Source organism: Sardina pilchardus, chromosome 7 (genome assembly GCF_963854185.1).
Source record: "Sardina pilchardus chromosome 7, fSarPil1.1, whole genome shotgun sequence".
Lineage (NCBI taxonomy): Eukaryota > Metazoa > Chordata > Actinopteri > Clupeiformes > Clupeidae > Sardina > Sardina pilchardus.
In genome coordinates, this window is record NC_085000.1 from 19,097,728 (window position 1) to 19,115,227 (window position 17,500).

General features: G+C 50.7%; 3 protein-coding genes across 3 annotated transcripts in view; 2 read left to right on the plus strand and 1 right to left on the minus strand.

The window, feature by feature from the left end:
• Positions 1-374, plus strand: part of celsr3 (cadherin, EGF LAG seven-pass G-type receptor 3) — a 48,903-nt gene extending 48,529 nt beyond the window's left edge. The window contains exon 35 of the mRNA XM_062540236.1: positions 1-374. This exon is cut by the window's left edge and continues 477 nt beyond it. Coding sequence (XP_062396220.1) covers positions 1-374 — 374 coding nt within the window.
• Positions 375-1,939: 1,565 nt separating this feature from the next.
• Positions 1,940-7,432, minus strand: LOC134087530 (fibrinogen silencer-binding protein). Its single transcript, XM_062541086.1, has 4 exons — positions 7,399-7,432; positions 6,030-6,791; positions 4,907-4,953; positions 1,940-4,552 (listed from the first exon to the last, which is right to left on the minus strand). Exons 2-4 carry the CDS (start codon positions 6,496-6,498, stop codon positions 4,013-4,015), a joined length of 1,056 nt encoding a protein of 351 aa, XP_062397070.1. The 5' UTR covers positions 6,499-6,791; positions 7,399-7,432; the 3' UTR covers positions 1,940-4,012.
• A 204-nt stretch (positions 7,433-7,636) lies between these two features.
• Positions 7,637-13,699, plus strand: wdr6 (WD repeat domain 6). The gene is made up of 7 exons (XM_062541084.1): positions 7,637-7,791; positions 8,006-8,115; positions 8,342-11,012; positions 11,859-11,936; positions 12,137-12,253; positions 12,685-12,779; positions 12,977-13,699. Exons 2-7 carry the CDS (start codon positions 8,019-8,021, stop codon positions 13,558-13,560), a joined length of 3,642 nt encoding a protein of 1,213 aa, XP_062397068.1. The 5' UTR covers positions 7,637-7,791; positions 8,006-8,018; the 3' UTR covers positions 13,561-13,699.
• The last annotated feature ends 3,801 nt before the right edge of the window (positions 13,700-17,500 follow it).

The window sequence follows — 17,500 nt, forward strand, 5'->3', positions numbered from 1 at the left end:
GTCCGAACGGATCCGGCCCGTGCCGCGAGTGGCTCCGCACGCTGCCCCCCCGCCAGCCCCCGCCCTCCTCGCCGCCTCCGCCAATCAGCGAGGAGCCGCCGGAGCTCCTCCCCCAGCGCCGCGGACGCCTGGACTCGGCCCCTCCGTGTAGGTACCCCCCGCCGCTCAACGCTGGGGGCCCCTCGGCCGGACCCCAGGCCAGCAGGCCGCCCTCCAGCGAGCACCTGGACATCCTCTCCTCCATCCTGGCCTCCTTCAGCTCCTCTGTCCTGGCTCCGCCCACCGCCAACCCTCAGGCCACTGGCCCCTCCCCCTCCCCACCCCACTCCGCCACCTCCCACAGCATCTCTGAGGTCTCCCCTGACGCCGAGTAAGTCCCGCCCCCCCTTCCTCTTCCTCCTCTACTCACATCTCACGCCCCTGCCTGCCTGTCATTCTCTGTGGCCTGTTATTGGCTCCTTCCCATCCTCCCTGCTCTACCTCCACCGCTGGCATGTGAGCTTTGTAATTGTTAACTCATTGTTCAGGTTTTTTTGATGTCAAGTTCTGCTTCTACCCAGTCTTGAGTCTGTCTGTTTGTGTGTGTGCATGCGTGTGTGTGTGTGTGCGTTTGTGTGTGTGCTTGTATGTGTGTACTTGTGCTCTGTGAGCTTGCCATTCTCGACTTGTTTCCAGTCTCACTGTTGCTTTCCCTCTCTGCAGAGTCAACAGAAGCGAGGGACAGTCTTGATGACACCCTCCCCATCCCACAATGCTTTTCAGCGCTGAGGGACACAGATAAAGGGACTTGGTCCAAAGGAGCAGCCTACCTGGCTAGCACCCCTAAGGACATCAGAGGACTCGGGACTGAATTCTACTACGGGACGGACCAGTCAGTCTCTGGCTGTGGAGTTGGATGTGGAATGGCAGGCACTCAGAATAGGGATGCCAGAGACAGAGACAGAGACCGAAACGAAGGACAAAACAGTTGGTCATCATCACATCTGAGCACCAATACTCAGACTTCATACCCAAAACGCCAGAAAACGCGCAGAAAAATATGAGACTGTAAATAACATTTTTATACATTTTTGTATCTTTTTCATCGGAGATGATAGAAAAAAAAATCTCTTGTGATGTTTTTTGCAGATTCTTGTCCAGCAAGGTGATGAGAGATATGTGATTTATCCTGTTTCAGAAAGCCAGACTCAACCTAAACCTGTCCTGATCCATACTTTTACCAGACATATCATGCATCTCTAAACACACACACACACACACACACACACACAATACACACACAAACACAACAGAAGGCTGGCTACGTATACAACAGGGACAAGGACTTGTGTGATTTATGAGAATCCTGACGTGGAGAAGTGGAAGAGTGATTTCTATAAAATGCTATGGAGGGGTAGGGGTTGGACAGACCTGTGATTGTAAAATGAGATTATGAGAAGCCGGTGGCAGCGGTGGGATGTAGGGGCACTGAGGTCGACGACTCGGTCCTGATCCGGGTGTGCGTATAAACAGTGGAGCACAGGAAGACGGGCTGATTGCAGTTGACCTGAAGAGCAGGGAAAGCAGTTTAGCATGTTGCGTATTCGCCACCTCCGGATGAGCGTGGGATAGAGTGGAGGTAGCATGAGAAGAGAAGAGAAGAGAAGAAAGAAAGGGAGAATAAACGACCCAAGACACACGGATACACACACCGACACAAACACAGAGCTTCATGTACTGTCTCATTGAACGTGACTGTCATATCCATTCATCTCTTTGCGTGTCCTCCATTTTGATTCATGTGAGTTTTGCCAAAAAGAACCCCTCTTGTCCTTTGCCTGTACCTTATTTTTTACTGCTGACTGATTTTTAATATTTATTTATAGTACCTTTATCTTGTACAGACATGAGATTAATTTATTTTATTTATTTACTTAATTATTGATTCATATTTATTGAGTTTTAATATTTATTGATGCTTTACAGATCATATCATGTGTGTGTGTATGGGAGGTTGGGTTCCATGTGAAAGAGTGTATTTTGCAGTTGTGGTAATGTCTTTTTTTTCCCCAAAATCGAGGGGCCGTTCTCCAAGGCACGGATTAGGTCTAGTCCCGAAGCTAACAGCATGTTGAATGCAGACATGTTCTTCAGCCCAGGCCTAAGCATAATCCTCGTCTGGGAAAGCAGCCCAAAGTGTGTGTACGGGGCCAGACTTTTCCACTGTGTTCCCAATATGAGGAGAGACAGAGAGAGATAGAGAGAAAGGACATCCTCCCAGCGAGCGCAAGAGACATAGATAGAGGGATGGAGGAGGGGAGGAAAGGCATCTGTGTATCTCTGTTGGTTTTTAAAAGTGTTTTATTATGGGATGGCTGGCATCCCTTTGACCTGGGGTAATGAGAGGCGGTCGCACCTCCATTGCCATGGAAACCGTACAAGAGATAATGTTGGACATTAAAAAATAAAAAAGGAAAAACAATTATTGCTACAAGTCTGGCTGTCTTTATGTGTGTATGTCTGTGTGTCTGTGTACACGTACACATTTGAATGAGGCAGTGATAGCTGGTTATGGCCAAGCTGCCCTGAGTTGGATGGCATCTCCAGACACCTTCCAAGCATCTACTCAATGCTCCATACACAGAATCCACAATACCCAGGACACCCAAGAAAGATCTCTCTGTTCACGTACGCAGAGACACATCTACAGATATGTGTGGGTATCATCGGCAAGGACTGGCAATAAATATAAGCTTGAAGTTGGAGTTGCAAAAAATACAATCTAACCAACTTGAAATGTAGTCGACCAACCAAGACAATGTACTGTCCGAAAACCTATTATCCCAACGTTTGGAAATGCATGAGTTTTCCCCACTAGACTAATCCATGAATACCATTACATGGCCCTCATAATGTAACCGTCAAATGAGGTTGTGTTACATTCAGGGAAACAGGTGCACGCCACCAGTTCTAAAGAAGGCAAGTGAGGTGGAGGTTTGTACACGAGGCTTTGAATTGGACCTGAACGGTATCTAAAAAGGTTCTGAGATCTTGTAAATGTGCTTTAAAAAAAAGAAAAACAACTAAGAGGATCTAGTTCCAAGAGAGAACCGTAGTATGTATATCAACAGTCTACCAGCTGCTAATGAGCCCAGGTCTTTGATTCACGGGGTACAGCAAAGCAGGAGGGACATTCTGAGCCTGTTAAAGCTGCTGTAAGCAATGTCAGCAGTTCTTTAATGTGCTGTGCACACGCTAAAATCATTTGCAGGCAGGGATGCCCTTCGCTTTAGTTGTTCCTTGACTGATCTATACTCTCACTGTGATGTGGCATTTATAGTAGCCTAACGGGGAGGTTAGGAGGAACAGACGTTTTTTTCTCTCTCTTCTCCTACAGCTTGTTTGGGGTCCATGAGGTGGAGCAATCATGTGGAAACCAGAGTGCGCCTGGTTGGAGTCTGACTCCTCTTGCTCTTGTGTTGAAGTGTCCTTGAGCAAGACATGGAAGCCCATCTGTTGCCAATGTGCTGACTGGTGTGTGTATACAGTATGTGTGTGTCAGGGAAAAAATAAGACATTCTGTGTGAAACAATTTGAATGTCTGACAGTAGAAAAGCGCAGTATAAATGTAGTCCATATTTCAGTGATTACTACCAGAATGTAATGTTTGTTTAGCTTATTCAAAAATGAGTATTGCTTACAGCAGCTTTAACAAAACACCTCGATGCACTGAAATGCATTTTTGTGGGAGTAGTCTTTTGAAGACTAAACAGTGATCATAGCCTAGATTTGCAACTTTGAGTTTGCATGACCAAACCTTTCAACGAACACCCACTCACCCTAACTGAACACACTTGTGTAGTTGGAAACTCCGTTCGAGAGTTCCGCCATGTGCCAGATATGCATTCATTCTTACAGTGATGAAAACAACAGTCATGACATGGACCAGGCTGAGTGCATCGTCTATCCAGTCCCTTGCCATTTTAAGCACGAGTTAAAATCACTTGCTCGTGTGTGTGTGTGTGTGTAAAGGTCAGTTGTCACTGTCGTCCGACGAGCTGGACGGGGGCGCGTCGGCGCCGATCCTCTTGAGCTTGGCGCGGTAGTAGAGTTTCTTGGCGCGCGCCGCCTTCTCCTTCTGCCTGGCGGCGCGGCGCTTGCCCTCCCACACGCACTCCTGCAGCGCCAGCAGGCGCATGGTCTGCTCGTGCTCCAGCACGCTCAGCTCCCGTCGCTGCTCGTCCCACGGGCCCCCCGCCGGACCCCCGACGCCGACGCCGACGCCGCCCGAGCGCTCGCACACGCGCGACACGCCGCGCACCTCCGCCGGGGGCTCCTCGAAGACGCAGGGCCGCGAGGGGGCCGACACGGGCATGGGCAGCGGAGGCTGGCTGGGGTAGAAGAGGGCGGGGGGGCGCGGAGTGGAGCCGGAGGAGGCCTGGGGCTGGGGCCGGGGCCGCAGGTGCTGGTTGGGGGGGGCGTGGTGGTCTGGGGACAGGCCAGACTCCAGCCTCTGCTCGGAGGGCGCGGCCAGGCCCAGGTTAATGGCCAACTGCTCCTTACTGTCCTGCTCCTACGGACACACACACACACACACACACACACACACACACACACACACACACACACACACACACATTCAGATACCAATGACATCCACGTCAGCACACAAACACACACACACACATACACACACATTCAGATACCAATGACCCCCACATCAGCACACAACCACACACGCACACACACACATTTAGATACCAATGACCCCCACATCAGCACACAACCACACACACACACACACACACACACACATTTAGATACCAATGACCCCCACATTAGCACACAACCACACACACACACACACAGATACCAATGACCCTCACATCACCTAATAACCATATGACATGACAAGCGAACACTTTACCTCATTATGATCCACTTCCTCCTGGTCACTCCCACTGGTACCTGCAACTGAGGACAAGCGAGAGACACAGAGAGAGAGAGAGAGAGAGAGAGAGAGAGAGAGAGAGAGAGGGGAGGAAATGAGAAAAAGAAAGGGCCGAAAGAGAGAGAAAGTGAGAGGGTGAGAGAGAGAGAGAGAGAGAAAGGGAGAGATTCGCTGAATTCATTGTAACTGATAGGTCTCAAGAGATTTAGAGGATACTACTCGTAAGCCCACCCCTCCCTCACCTTCTCATTCAAGAGAGCAATTAATCTGAGGACTAGACTTAATCCTTGTGCAGCATTCACAGCATTTACGATGTGCGTCAAGACAGCAATGACCTACAGAACCAGGAAAGGATCTTAATCTGCTCCACTTTTGTACACTATGCACAACTCACCTTTTCCACACTAGAATCCTATGACACCTCTATAAAGCTGAATTAATCAAAGTGTTTCTGTTCTACTGTAAAGAAGCATCTTGGGTCACACCTTACAGTGGCCCAGTCCAGTGAAATGTACCTTCAATGCTGTGCTTTCCATTTTCACCCAAGAGAGGTACAATTCACCTACACTGTAGCAGTGTGGTGTGACAAACAGCTGATTCTATTTGTCCCTCATGCTCCTATGTTTCATTGTTTGTTACCTGCACCAAAGGGTTATGTTTTCATCAGGGTTTGTTTGTTTGTCTGTCTGTGTCTGTCTGTCTGTCTGTCTGTCTGTCTGTTTGTTTGTTCGCAAGATAACTAAAAAAGTTATGGATGGATTTCGACGAACATTTCAGAGAAGGTCTGAAATGACCCAAGGAAGAAACGATTACATTTTGGGAGTGATCCGTATTTACCGTTTGGATCCAGAAAACGGTTACAGTATGTTTTCGTTTGGCGGATGTCTGCGCTCTCGGAATGCTTTTCTAGTTATTCTCTGTTTTCTGACAGTGTAAAGCACATTGAATTGCCTCTGCGTATGACATGCGTTAAATAAAATGGCCTTGGATTTGACTTCAGTACACAAGTGGGGCCTATTAGTCTGGGAAGGTGACTCTGGTGTGGTGATATTATCTCCTCAGGCTGCAGCTGTGGCGGCGGACTCGGACTCAGACTCACCAGTGACGGGCGACGTGCCCTTGTTGGTGGAGTAGCCCATGTCTCCGTCCAGGTCGTCCTTGTTGGAGATGAGGTTGGGCACGAGCGCGGTGACCTCCCGCTGCACCTGCGTGAGCGTGGTGGGGGTCAGCCCCGCGGCCAGCTGCTCCTGGCGCCGGTGGAGCGCCGCGCGGCACTCCACCTTCAGCCTCTTCCACAGCGTCTTGAGCGAGCCGGTGGAGCTGGGCGGCCGGTCGGGGAAGGCGGCGTTGAAGGCCCGGGCCAGCTGCTCCCACACGGCGTTGCGCTGCGCCGTGGTGTTGGTGTCCTTGCGGAAGTCCTGCACCGTCTCCACCACGCCTTGCATGCGCTGCAGCAGGTAGAGCTTCTGCTCCAGGGTGAAGTTGGGCGTCCGGTTGGACATGGCTGGGAACAGCACTGGGGCGCGCATCAGCGGCAGCTTGGCCTCACCGCCGGGGGGGTCGATCATCAGGGCAGGAGGTGAGGGGGGAGGGAAGGAGGGGGGCGGAACATGTCATTCAGAGGGCCATGATCATGATGGGGAGAAGTGTCTGAGGCAATGTGGCATGTCTGGAGCTGCAGACTGTTGACAACAAATGCATAGGAGGAAATACCCCTCCTATCAACAGAGTGCTGTCACTCAAATGGCATATTTATAATAGTAGATAGCAACTCTGTTAGTCTTGAGTTCACCACTGGAGTCACAGCCAACAGCAGCAATTCTTATGCCGACAGGCTTGTACCTGTTGAAAAGGATACAACCTAAAAAAGGAAGAGGACAAAGCTTAATAATTATTATGCATTAAACAATAATAAAGGAAATTAATTGTAAACTATCTGCAAAATGATCCTGTGCTGCTGTTCAAATGTGAGCTCTAAATGCTAGCATCAATCACAACAAAGCGGTGATGACATTAACGCGAACGTTACCGTTATGACAACCCAGGTGGTGGCTGATGTGAGTGCAATCATAAACACAACAAAGGCGTCTGCACAAGGTGACAACCGCGCAAGTGGGACAATTGCTTGCATGCGTAAAAATCAAAAAGCAAGATCAACGACAGAGAGGCATCCCTCAGGTTCATGTTTACAACTTGGTGGATCTCAAATCTGAAGTTTCCCTAGTATGTTGGCTAGTCACGACAGCTACGGTTAGCTTATGTTAGCAAGCTATGCTACCTTATTTTGACTGGATAGCTTAGCCAGCTAGCCTGGCCACCTATGTCATTGTGCAATTAGGTTAGCACCCTGGTTAGCAATTAGGGCTTGAAATATGAATAGATTACAGAGAATGTGAATATTTATTTACTTATTACTATTTCAATGTATTTGATCGTTTAATCTAGCAAAAAGTGAAATACTCGCATACCGTCAAGCGGACAATGGCACTGGATTAATTTCACAAAATACACTTTGTCCGGTTACCACCCCCTTGCGTTTGCGCGGCCAGATGCAAAATTCAAACAACACGTACAGAGCCCGTCTACGCGTACGAGTGGCATGCGCAGATGTGGAAAGACGCTGTTCTGGCCAATAGAAGTCGAGCTTATTAAGATCACGTACTATCGCTGCATCCTATTGGATAACACGAAGGTTGACGGAAAGAAAATCTCGTGGTAGACAGTAGAAGCATGGGTGATAGAACCTAAAGAGAGAGAAATGGTAAAAAGTAAAAATCGTCTGTCCCTACTCACGCCAACAGCATTATCTTCTTATATGAGAGCAAATGACATTGTCCGGCCTCTTTGTGACAGTTTAAGCTGTAAGTATCATTTTACTTTCAGCTGCTTGCCCTGCATTGCACAGTAGTTGAGAGAGAGCTAGCCAAGATTTATGCTGTAACATTATCCCTGGCAGAGGTGGACAAATATCAGTCAGTGTAAAACAAAGTTGCAACTAATGTCTGGTCGGTTGGTCAGGATGAATAATCATGCCTCGCATGTGACACTTTGATCGATTGTGTTTTCCATTCTTAGTCTCTGTTGTGAGATGGCCATGGTTGAAAACGGGTATGTCGTGGACGGCGCCGCTCTGGTGGCCCCAGTGACATGCCTAGAGTTCGTGGGAGAGGAGTATCTGCTGACAGGTGGGTATTTTACATATCCCATGCCGTATTGAATGTGGACTGAAAATAAGAATGTGCTCATATGAGATACCATACACGCCTCTACTCAAATGAGTGTGACTGTACTGTAACTTGTATCCTATAGCTCACTATTATTATTGTGTGGATGATCTGTTATGTGTTGTCTTGTATGTAGTTTGCCAACGATAGTTGTTCTCTTGTCCCTTGTTATCCTGTCTGCGTTTAGGTGAAGGACCAGCGCTTTCTGTGTACAGTCTTCATGGTCAACCCAAACTGTGTGCATCACAGAGTGTTCTACATAACTACCGTATCCATGGAGTGAGACTTCGACCACTGGCGGATGGTGGGGTCGAGGAGCAGGATGACGGTGCCCCACCAGGAGGTGCTGAGCTCGCTGTGTTTGGAGGCAAGGGCCTGCGGCTCGTCACTCTGACAGGACAGGGTGCCGTCCAGCTGAGCGGCCCGCTGATGGAGCTTCAAGACTGGCTGCTGGACGTGCGCTGGCTGGACGAGCGCTCCGGCGCTTTACTGGGCGCCGTCCTGGCCCATAACACCGCACTGCTGCTGGAGCCCAGGACTGGCCACGTGGTGTGCCTACGCTCCTGCCAAGAGGTGTGTCTCCTCTACTCGGGCCTCCTGATTGGTTCTCTCTGGGACTCTGCCGTTCTGGTTGGTGGAACTGTCTTCAACCAGCTGGTGCTATGGAGGCCGGGGAGGGGCGGTCGGGAGCAGGCGGCCCCCGTGGAGAGGCGTCTCCCGGGCCACAGCGGCGTGATCTTCAGCCTGGACTACCAGCCCCACACCGGGCTGCTGGCCTCGGCCTCCGATGACCGGAGCGTGCGCGTGTGGAGCGTGGGGGCGCTGGGAGGGCCGGGAGCGTGCGGGGAGCAGGAGCCAGCGTGCCAACGCGTGCTCTACGGGCACCAGGCGCGGGTGTTCTGTGTGCGGCTGGCGCGGGGCACGGGGGTGTTCAGCGCCGGGGAGGACGGCGCCTGTCTCATGTGGGGCGGAGGCGGCCGCGTGGAGCGGACCTTCAAGGGGCACCGGGCGGGCGGGGTCAGGGCACTGGCCGTCAGCGAGGAGCGGCGCTGGCTGGCCACGGGGGGAGCGGACGGAGGGGTCAGACTCTGGAGAGTGAGGGAGGCGGAGAAGGAGCAGCGAAAAGGTGGAGAAGAGGAGGAGGAGGAGGAGGAGGAGGAGGGTGTGGTTGATCTGGAGTTCAGTGGGGACGGCGCTCCTAAGGAGGTGTGTCTGGTGGAAGGCGCTAGCGTGCTGGTGTGTACTGATCGTGGGAAGGTGTACCTGAGGGAGGGACAGCGCTGGAGGTGTGTGTGGGAGGGTGCCCCGGAGTTCCAGTCCTACTGCGTGATGGAGGTGGTGTGTGTGCGTGAGGGAGTGTGTGTGTGTGCAGTGGGGAATCTGAGCGGAGGAGTGTGTGTGTTCCCGCTTTCGCACCCCGACAGGGCCGTGGTGCTGAGAGCCGGCGAGGGGAAGGTGCACTCTCTGCAGTGGGTGTGGCCCGGACAGGGTCAAGACGCGTTCCTATTGGCCTCTGGGGCGGAGGGGCGTGTCTACCGATGGCTGATTGGAGTAGATGCGGGTGAAGTGGGCGTCGCCCTGCGTTCCAGGCCGCTCCGGCCTTTCTCGCTGCCGCCGCGTGCCAAGCGCTGGCTCACGTGTGCCCTAACACTGCCTCACACACACGCCCGCACGCAGGGCACACTCTGGCTGTGTGGAGACCGGAGAGGCTCACTCCTGCTCTACAGGGAAAAGGAGCTGAGGAGAGAGAGACCAGCAGTGGAGGAGAGCAGTGGGCCAGAGGGAGACCAGAGCCAGGGCTTGGCTGGCGAGCCAAATGGAGATGCCCAGGAAGAGAGGGGGGAAGTGGGGGAGAGAGGCCAGGACGCTGGGCCTCAGGCCCTGGAGCCAGCGTGTGTGCTGTTCGGGGTGCACGGGAAGCAGGGCGTGACCAGCGTGTGCGAGCGCGACGGGCTCTGCTACAGCACCGGCCGCGACGGCTTCGTGAGGGTGCTGGTCGTCCGCGGCGACGCGCTGACGGTGCAGAGGGCCCAGCGGGCGGCCAAAGGGATGGAGTGGCTGGAGAGGGTCGTCTTCCTGCAGGACCGCACGCCGGACAGGGACCGCAGCGGAGAGGTGGAGGAGGGAGAAGGAGGGATGGAGAGAGGGAGTGGAGGGAGAGGTGGAGGGCAGCAGACGGAGGTCAGGGTGCCGGCGGAGGCGAGGTTCGCCCTGGTGGGCTTCCGCTCGGTGAGCTTCGTGGTGTGGGACCCGGCGCGGCAGGAGACGCTGCTGTCCGTCCCGTGCGGAGGCGGCCATCGCTCCTGGGGCTACGGAGCGCCCGCTCCCCTCCTCTCCGACCGCTGCCTGGGCGCAGGGCAGCTGGCGTTCATCAAGCAGGGGGCCGTCCTGGCGCACTACCCGCCCACCCACAGCCGGAGCGTGGCCATGACCAGCGGGCAGGCCCTGCGCGAGGGCATCCACGGGCGCGGCGTGGGCTGCCTGTGTCGGCTGGGCAGTTTGGGTCACTGGGAGGTGCTGGTGACCGGCGGCGAGGACACCAGCGTGAAAGTGCTGGCGGTCAGCTCCGAGACGGGCACGACGCGGCTACTGAGCGGCATCACCGACCACATCTCCAGCGTGCGCGCCCTCGCTGCCCTCCGTAGAGACCCGCCGCGCTCCTCCTCCGCCCTCTCCGCCCTGCTCTTCTCCGCGGGGGGGCGGGCGCAGCTGCAGTGCTACAGGCTCCTGATTGGCTGGGAGGGAGACGCCGGCCAGCCTACCTGTCAGGTCAGCCAGATAGCCGGTCACCGGTTGGATGAACAGTGGGAGCGGAAGAGGAATCGACACAAGACGGTGAAAATGGACCCTGAGACCAGGTGTGTGTTTCATCATACAGATATACAGATAATGACCAGGTGTTGATCATGTGTTGTTGCTGTAGATAAGAGAGAGCAGGATTATTTCCTGAATAAGAACGGTTGCATTATGAATGAAAAAGATGTCCATTAATTCCATAGAAAACTCATGAATGAGAGGGACGATACCTCCCACCTGTAGCCACTAGGGGGCGCATGGGTAACACGGAGCGCGGATTAGAGCCTGGTGTGCCCAGTAGCGCTCTCTTGGAGCGTGATCATACAAATGCTAAACACAGACGCTGTCTGATGTGCAAATCAGAGCCGCTGATCCGCTCTCATTAAACCAAATCTTATGTTCTTCTGTGCCTCTTTTTTTTGTCATTCTAATTTTCACTAACATCTGTGTTCTCTGATTATGCGCAGTGAATGTTAATTGTTGTTAATATGATACTGTAATATTTTGTGCGTGACATGAAATGTAAATCTGTTAAAACTGTGACCGTTTGTGACAGACCACCTCTTTGTTCCCTTCGCGAACATGTAGGGTTGCAAAATTCTGGGAATTTTCAAAATGGGAAACTTTCCACGGGAATTAACAGGAATAAATGGGAATTATTGGAAATAAACTGGGAATGTTTAATCTGGCAAGTTAGTATATAACAGACCTAAATGTAGTTAAAAAAAACCATCTTGAAACATAATTGGTTAAAACTGATTTAATGCAAATTCAGTTGAATTTCTACCCTGCACATTATGTCAATCACATGCACACAGCAATCAGCATGTGAACAGGGTTGCCTAGTTCTGGGCTTGTTGTCACTTCCTGATCCTCATTCAAATGTGTCATGTCTTGGGTCTGTTCAGGTACATGTGCATGGCTGTGGTGCATGATGGGCCAGACCGAGTCCTCCTGGCCCTCGCCTGCAGCGATGGAGCACTGAGGTAGGTGTCTGTCCGATGTCACTTCCCACAGGAAGAGGAAATGTAGTAGTGTGTGTTTAATCTGAATGGAATCTGGAGGGGGGTGTGTGTGTGGGGGGGGGGGGGGGGGGGTATCGGACATAATGGAATCTGAACACATCTTCATTCCCGCTCTTGTCTCTTTCAATTTGCCCTCTTGGCCCCCTCTGTGGCGTTCACAGGTTATTTGGTGTGTCCGAGCACGCCGGCACGGCCGAGTTGCTGTGGGAGTGTTTTTACCACCAGCGGTGTGTTCTCAGTCTCGCTGCGCTCCACCTGCTGAGCCCTCAAGGCCAACGGTAAGAGACCGCAGGAGACGGTGCAGCTCCATCTGGGCCTTTACCTACTAGGATAAAAAAGCAATTTCCTAGCCTCCCTCTTTCTCATTCAATCCCTCCATTCCAATTTACCTCCGTCTAAACCCCTCTCCCGCTCTCTCTCTATCAACCCCCCTCTCTCTCGATCCCTCCCTCTATACCCCTCTTTCTCATTCAATCCCTCCATTCCAATTTACCTTTCTCCAAACCCTCTGTCCCGCTCTCTCTCTCTCTCTATCCCTCCCTCTATACCTCTCTCTCTCTCTCTATCCCTCCCTGCAAACTGCTCTCTCTCTCTATCCCTCCCTCTATACCTCTCTCTAACTATACTGCTCTCTCTCTCTATCCCTCCCTCTATACCTCTCTCTAACTATACTTCTCTCTCTCTCTATCCCTCCCTCCTCCTGTCCCAGGTGTGTAGTGGTGCTGAGTGCGGCTACTGATGGTCAGGTGTGTGTGTGGGACTGGACCTCCGTGTTGGCGCTGGACGAGGGGCAGAACTGGCAAGGTGAGTTGGACTCCTCTCCTCTCTCTCTTGTGATGAATGTGAACAACAACCATTTGCACTTTTCCAAGCAGCTTGTTCACGCGTTTGTGTGTGTGTGTGTGTGTGTGTGTGTGTGTGTGTGTGTGTGTGTGTGTGTGTGTGTGTGTGTGTGTGTGTGTGTGTGTGTGTGTGTGTGTGCGCGCGCGTTCGCGTTCCAGGTCCCACAGAGCCCTGCTTCGCTGTGCCCGTTCACCAGAGCGGCGTTAACGGTTTGTGTGTGTGGGAGGAGCCGGAGGCGGGATCGCGAGACGGTCGGCTCCTCTCAGTGGCCAGCGGCGGCGATGACGGACAGCTCTGCGTGCTCCTGCTCAGAGCCACGTTTCCTCCGCGTCCACCGGAGGGCGCCGCCGCGTTCGCCCTGGAGCTGCTCTCCCGCTGGTCCGAGCCGCTGGCCCACGCCGCGCCCCTCACCGCCCTGCGCGTCATCGACCGCTCGCTGATCGTGTCCACCTCCTCCGACCAGCGAGTGTGTGTGTGGAGCGTGTGCGAGGGGAGCTCCGGCCTCCGCCCGGCGGGCACGGCGTTCACACACACGGCCGACGTGTCCGGTCTGGAGGTGTGGCGGCGCGGACGGGGCGGAGCTCGGGCGGCGGTATGCGGTCAGGGCCTGCAGCTGCTGACCATCACGCCCAGAGAAGGAGACGGGGACGGACAGACGGACACAGACTCAGGGAAACTACAGGAACGCCTGAAAGTGACCTTCAGCAGAAGTGGCCCCTCAGAACGGACTTGCAGAGAATAGTTATGCCGTCTGTCAGAGGAGAGTGAGGACAGTGTGTCGAGAGAGACTTTGGCATGATTGCTGGACAATCGTGATTATTATTTTTTTTTAATTGGCTAATTTAAAAACATGTTTTAAAACTCTAATAAAAATCTTTATCAAGTAACCGTTGTTATAGTGTGTGTATGTTTGTATGTGTGTGTGTGTGTGTGTGTGTATGTGTTTATGTATGTATACTATGTGTACAGCACCCTCCACAATTATTGGCACCCCTGGTTAAGATGTGTTCTTTAGCTTCTAATAAATTCATTTTTTTTCCAAATAATATAGGACCACAATGAAAAAAAGCGTAAAATCCAACCTTTAATACAAGTGCATTTATTTAGAAGGAAAAAAAATCCCACATTAAGAAATAATTATTCTTCATAAAATCACCTGTTCCACAATTATTGGCACCCCTAACAATTCCTAGGAAATAAATTTAATTAAAGTATTTCTGTCATTTCTGTCATTTCTACAGTAGTTTACAAAGTCAGTCAGAGTATGTAGGAACATTTAATTAGTAATTCTTAACATCCTGTTTCCCTGGGCTATCAATATGATGTGACACAGAGGCCATTTCTCTTCAACATGGGAAAGGAACACACTGTTCAAGTAAGGCAGATGTGTGTCGACCTTCACAAGTAAGGCAATGGCTATAAGAAAATAGCCACTCGCACACCTGCCCATATCTATGGTCAGAGGAATCGTCAAGAAGTTTAAAACAACTGGAACAGTGGTAAACAAGCCTGGAAGAGGACACAAGTTTATTTTGCCACCACGCACAGTGAGGAGGATGGTAAGAGAAATAAAAAAATCTCCAAAACTCACTTACAGAATTGCATCAAATGGTTGCATCTTGGGGTCACAAAGTCTCCAAAACAACCATCAGGCACTATCTACATGCCAACAAGTTGTTTGGGAGGCATGCAGGGAAAACAACCTTTCTCACTCAAAATCATAAGCACAAACGTCTGGAGCGGTATTGGGCCTTCAACTGGGACGGTGTGCTTTGGTCAGATGAGACAAAGTTAGAGCTTTTGGCCAACAAACACTCTAAGTGGGTCTGGCGTAACAAAAAGATGAGTATGCAGAACAGCACCTCATGCTCACTGTGAAGTATGGGGGAGGATCGGTGATGCTGTGGGCCTGTTTCTCTTCCAAAGGGCCTGGGAACCTTGTTAGGGTGCATGGCATCATGAATGCTTTGAAATACCAGGACATTTTAAATCAAAATCTGGTGGCCTCTGCCCGAAAGCTGAAGATGGATCGTCACTGGGTCTTTCAGCAAGATAATGACCCTAAACATATGGCCAAGTCTACACAGAAATGGTTCACCAGACACCGTATCAAGCTCCTACCATGGCCATCTCAGTTCCCAGACCTCAAACCCATTGAAAACCTGTGGGTTGAGTTGAAGAGGAGAGAACCCAGGTCGTTGGATGATTTGGAGATTTTGTGCAAAGAGGAATGGTCGAAGATCCCTCTTTCTGTTTTCTCTAATCTTGTGAAACATTATAAGACAAGATTAGGTGCTGTTTTATTAGCAAAAGGGGGTTGTACAAAGCATTTACATCAGGGGTGCCAATAATTGTGGCACACATGATTTGATGTAAAATAATTATTTCTTAATGTGGGATTTTTTTCCCTTCTAAATAAATGCACTTGTATTAAAGGTTGGATTTTATGCTTTTTTTTCATTGTGGTCCTATATTATTTGGAAAAAAAATGAATTTATCAGAAGCTAAAGAACACATCTTAACCAGGGGTGCCAATAATTGTGGAGGGCGCTGTATATGTAAAAGGAAGTATAGCAATATGCCAACACTTTGGTTTGTTAATCCAGAGATAATGTGTCATTTGCTCTCTGTGGGTTTCCTCTGGCCGTGTGGAGTGTGTAAAGCATGTGTGGTATGTGTGTGTACCTTGGGCAACTGGTCTGTGAAGTGATGGGGAGGGGAGGAGGTGTTGTGCTCCTCAGTTAATGTGTGCATGGTGAAGACTAATCATGTGAAATGCGCTGCCAACCTGTGCGCATATTGTGTAGCAACCACACTGAGAGCTCACTGGAGTGTGTGTAGCCGTATATTTTATGGCTCTGTTACTTTATATGATTAATGTTTATTTTGTATTTTTGTTTTATGCACCCTTGAGGATGTACAGTATGGGGGAAAACACAAGCTAACACTGTTATGAACCAGCAGAACCACATTAAAATCAGATCAGCGCTTTGCAGATCACTGATGTAAAGTGCATTATAAATCAAATTAGATCAGTGGCAATCACAGGTCGAACCTAAAATTATCAAAACATCTGAAACCAGCCAATTTCTACACAGACTCAAGCAAAAGTGAACAAAAAATCCACTTTACCCTGTGCTATATGTTCTATGGCATCATGATGTTGCCTTGCCACCTTTATGATCTAAACGGCATGGTTGAATATGAAGTTACTGGTTAAATGCATCAATGGAATCTTTGGAATCGTTGCCTCTCTTGACTCTTGATTATGTAGATATCCTCATAACCATATTTATTAAAAAATAAAAGCAGCTTCTCCATTTTGTGTGTGGAGCAAAGCTTTGCTTTGGGTACAATTAAAAGATTAGCATTGGAAGATTTGAGTTTTCTTTGTAGTTGATGAAATATAGCTCAGAAGCTCAGAGATATACGAGGGTGCTATGCCATTCAGAGGACCAAGACAGCTCCCCTGGGCCAGACCCAAGTCTTACACTATAAATTATTATTTATTTTTTACTTGGCAAGTAAATGTATCTCGTATGGCTCTTCAAGTAAATCATGCATTTGTGGATGGTTTAATGCGTGTACAAGGTTGCATCGTATATGTTGTGTGTACTGTACCTGTGTGTGTTAGTAGGGGCACGGGGGGTGAGGGGGGCTCAGATGCTGCATGAATATTTCACTCTCCTCTCAGATTCCCTTTTGTGAGTGTGCCATGCAGCTGACAACCTCTCCTATGACAGAGAGAGAGAGAGAGAGAGAGAGGGACAGAGAGAGAGAGAGAGTGGAAGGGAGGTGAAGGAGGAAGGGCAGAGAAGAGAAGAGGAGAGGAGTATGTCCAGGTGCAGTGGAGCACAGGAGGGGGGAGTGGGACACCAGTGGCCCCTGCACGGTGAACACAACAGCTGCTCCCATGACACTGGCATCAGGAGGAGAGGAAAGGGGGAAGAGGAGAGAGTAGCGAGCGAGTGTGTGTGTGTGTGTGTGAGAGAGAGAGTGTGTGTGTGTGTAGAGAGAGGCCTGAAACATGTGGCACGGCCTGCGAGAGCAGCAAGAGGACTCTTGTGACGAGGATGAAAACACGAGCCGGCGGAAAGGATGGAGGAGACGAGAGGAAGCCACCCCTCATCAGTCATCTGCTTCCTCTAAAGAGGTAGGATTCACACACACACACACACACACACACACACACACACACACACACACACACACACACACACACACATATGCAACACAGCTGAGCTTCCTCTAAAGAGGTAGGATTCACATGCACATACACCCACAACACAGCTGAGGCTCCTCTCAGCATCAGTCATGCTTACTTTAGGCTAATCTGAGCACAACACGTGCGTGCACTAGTGTCCTCTACGCCTGTGTGTGCATTCAAACATCATATGGTATGGCCTGTGGAATGCATGCTTCTGACATGTTACTGAATACGTATTGCCTTTGCATGCTCTGTCTCTGGTCCATCACAGACCACTGCTCCAAAAATGGCACGTGACAAGCTTCCATTGATTGGCTCCTCTGGACACAAGGCAACAGGTAGGTTTAGGCTCAAACCTCTCTCAACTGTTTTATTTGTAAACACAGTCACAGACACACTCACACTAACTAACTTTACAGACATTCAGGTAATAAACGTGATCATATTCACCTTGCTCTAAGTACATGCAATCTGG

Excerpts from the sequence above, each read along its gene's own strand:
- LOC134087530 (XM_062541086.1), bottom strand. The coding sequence starts at position 6,498 with ATGATCGACCCCCCCGGCGGTGAGGCCAAGCTGCCGCTGATGCGCGCC. Across the intron at positions 4,954-6,029 it reads GGGCACGTCGCCCGTCACTG|TTGCAGGTACCAGTGGGAGT; the intron begins GTGAGTCTGAGT and ends GCTTGTCCTCAG. Across the intron at positions 4,553-4,906 it reads AGGAAGTGGATCATAATGAG|GAGCAGGACAGTAAGGAGCA; the intron begins GTAAAGTGTTCG and ends GTGTGTCCGTAG.
- wdr6 (XM_062541084.1), top strand. The coding sequence starts at position 8,019 with ATGGCCATGGTTGAAAACGGGTATGTCGTGGACGGCGCCGCTCTGGTG. Across the intron at positions 11,937-12,136 it reads TGCAGCGATGGAGCACTGAG|GTTATTTGGTGTGTCCGAGC; the intron begins GTAGGTGTCTGT and ends TGGCGTTCACAG. Across the intron at positions 12,780-12,976 it reads CGAGGGGCAGAACTGGCAAG|GTCCCACAGAGCCCTGCTTC; the intron begins GTGAGTTGGACT and ends TTCGCGTTCCAG.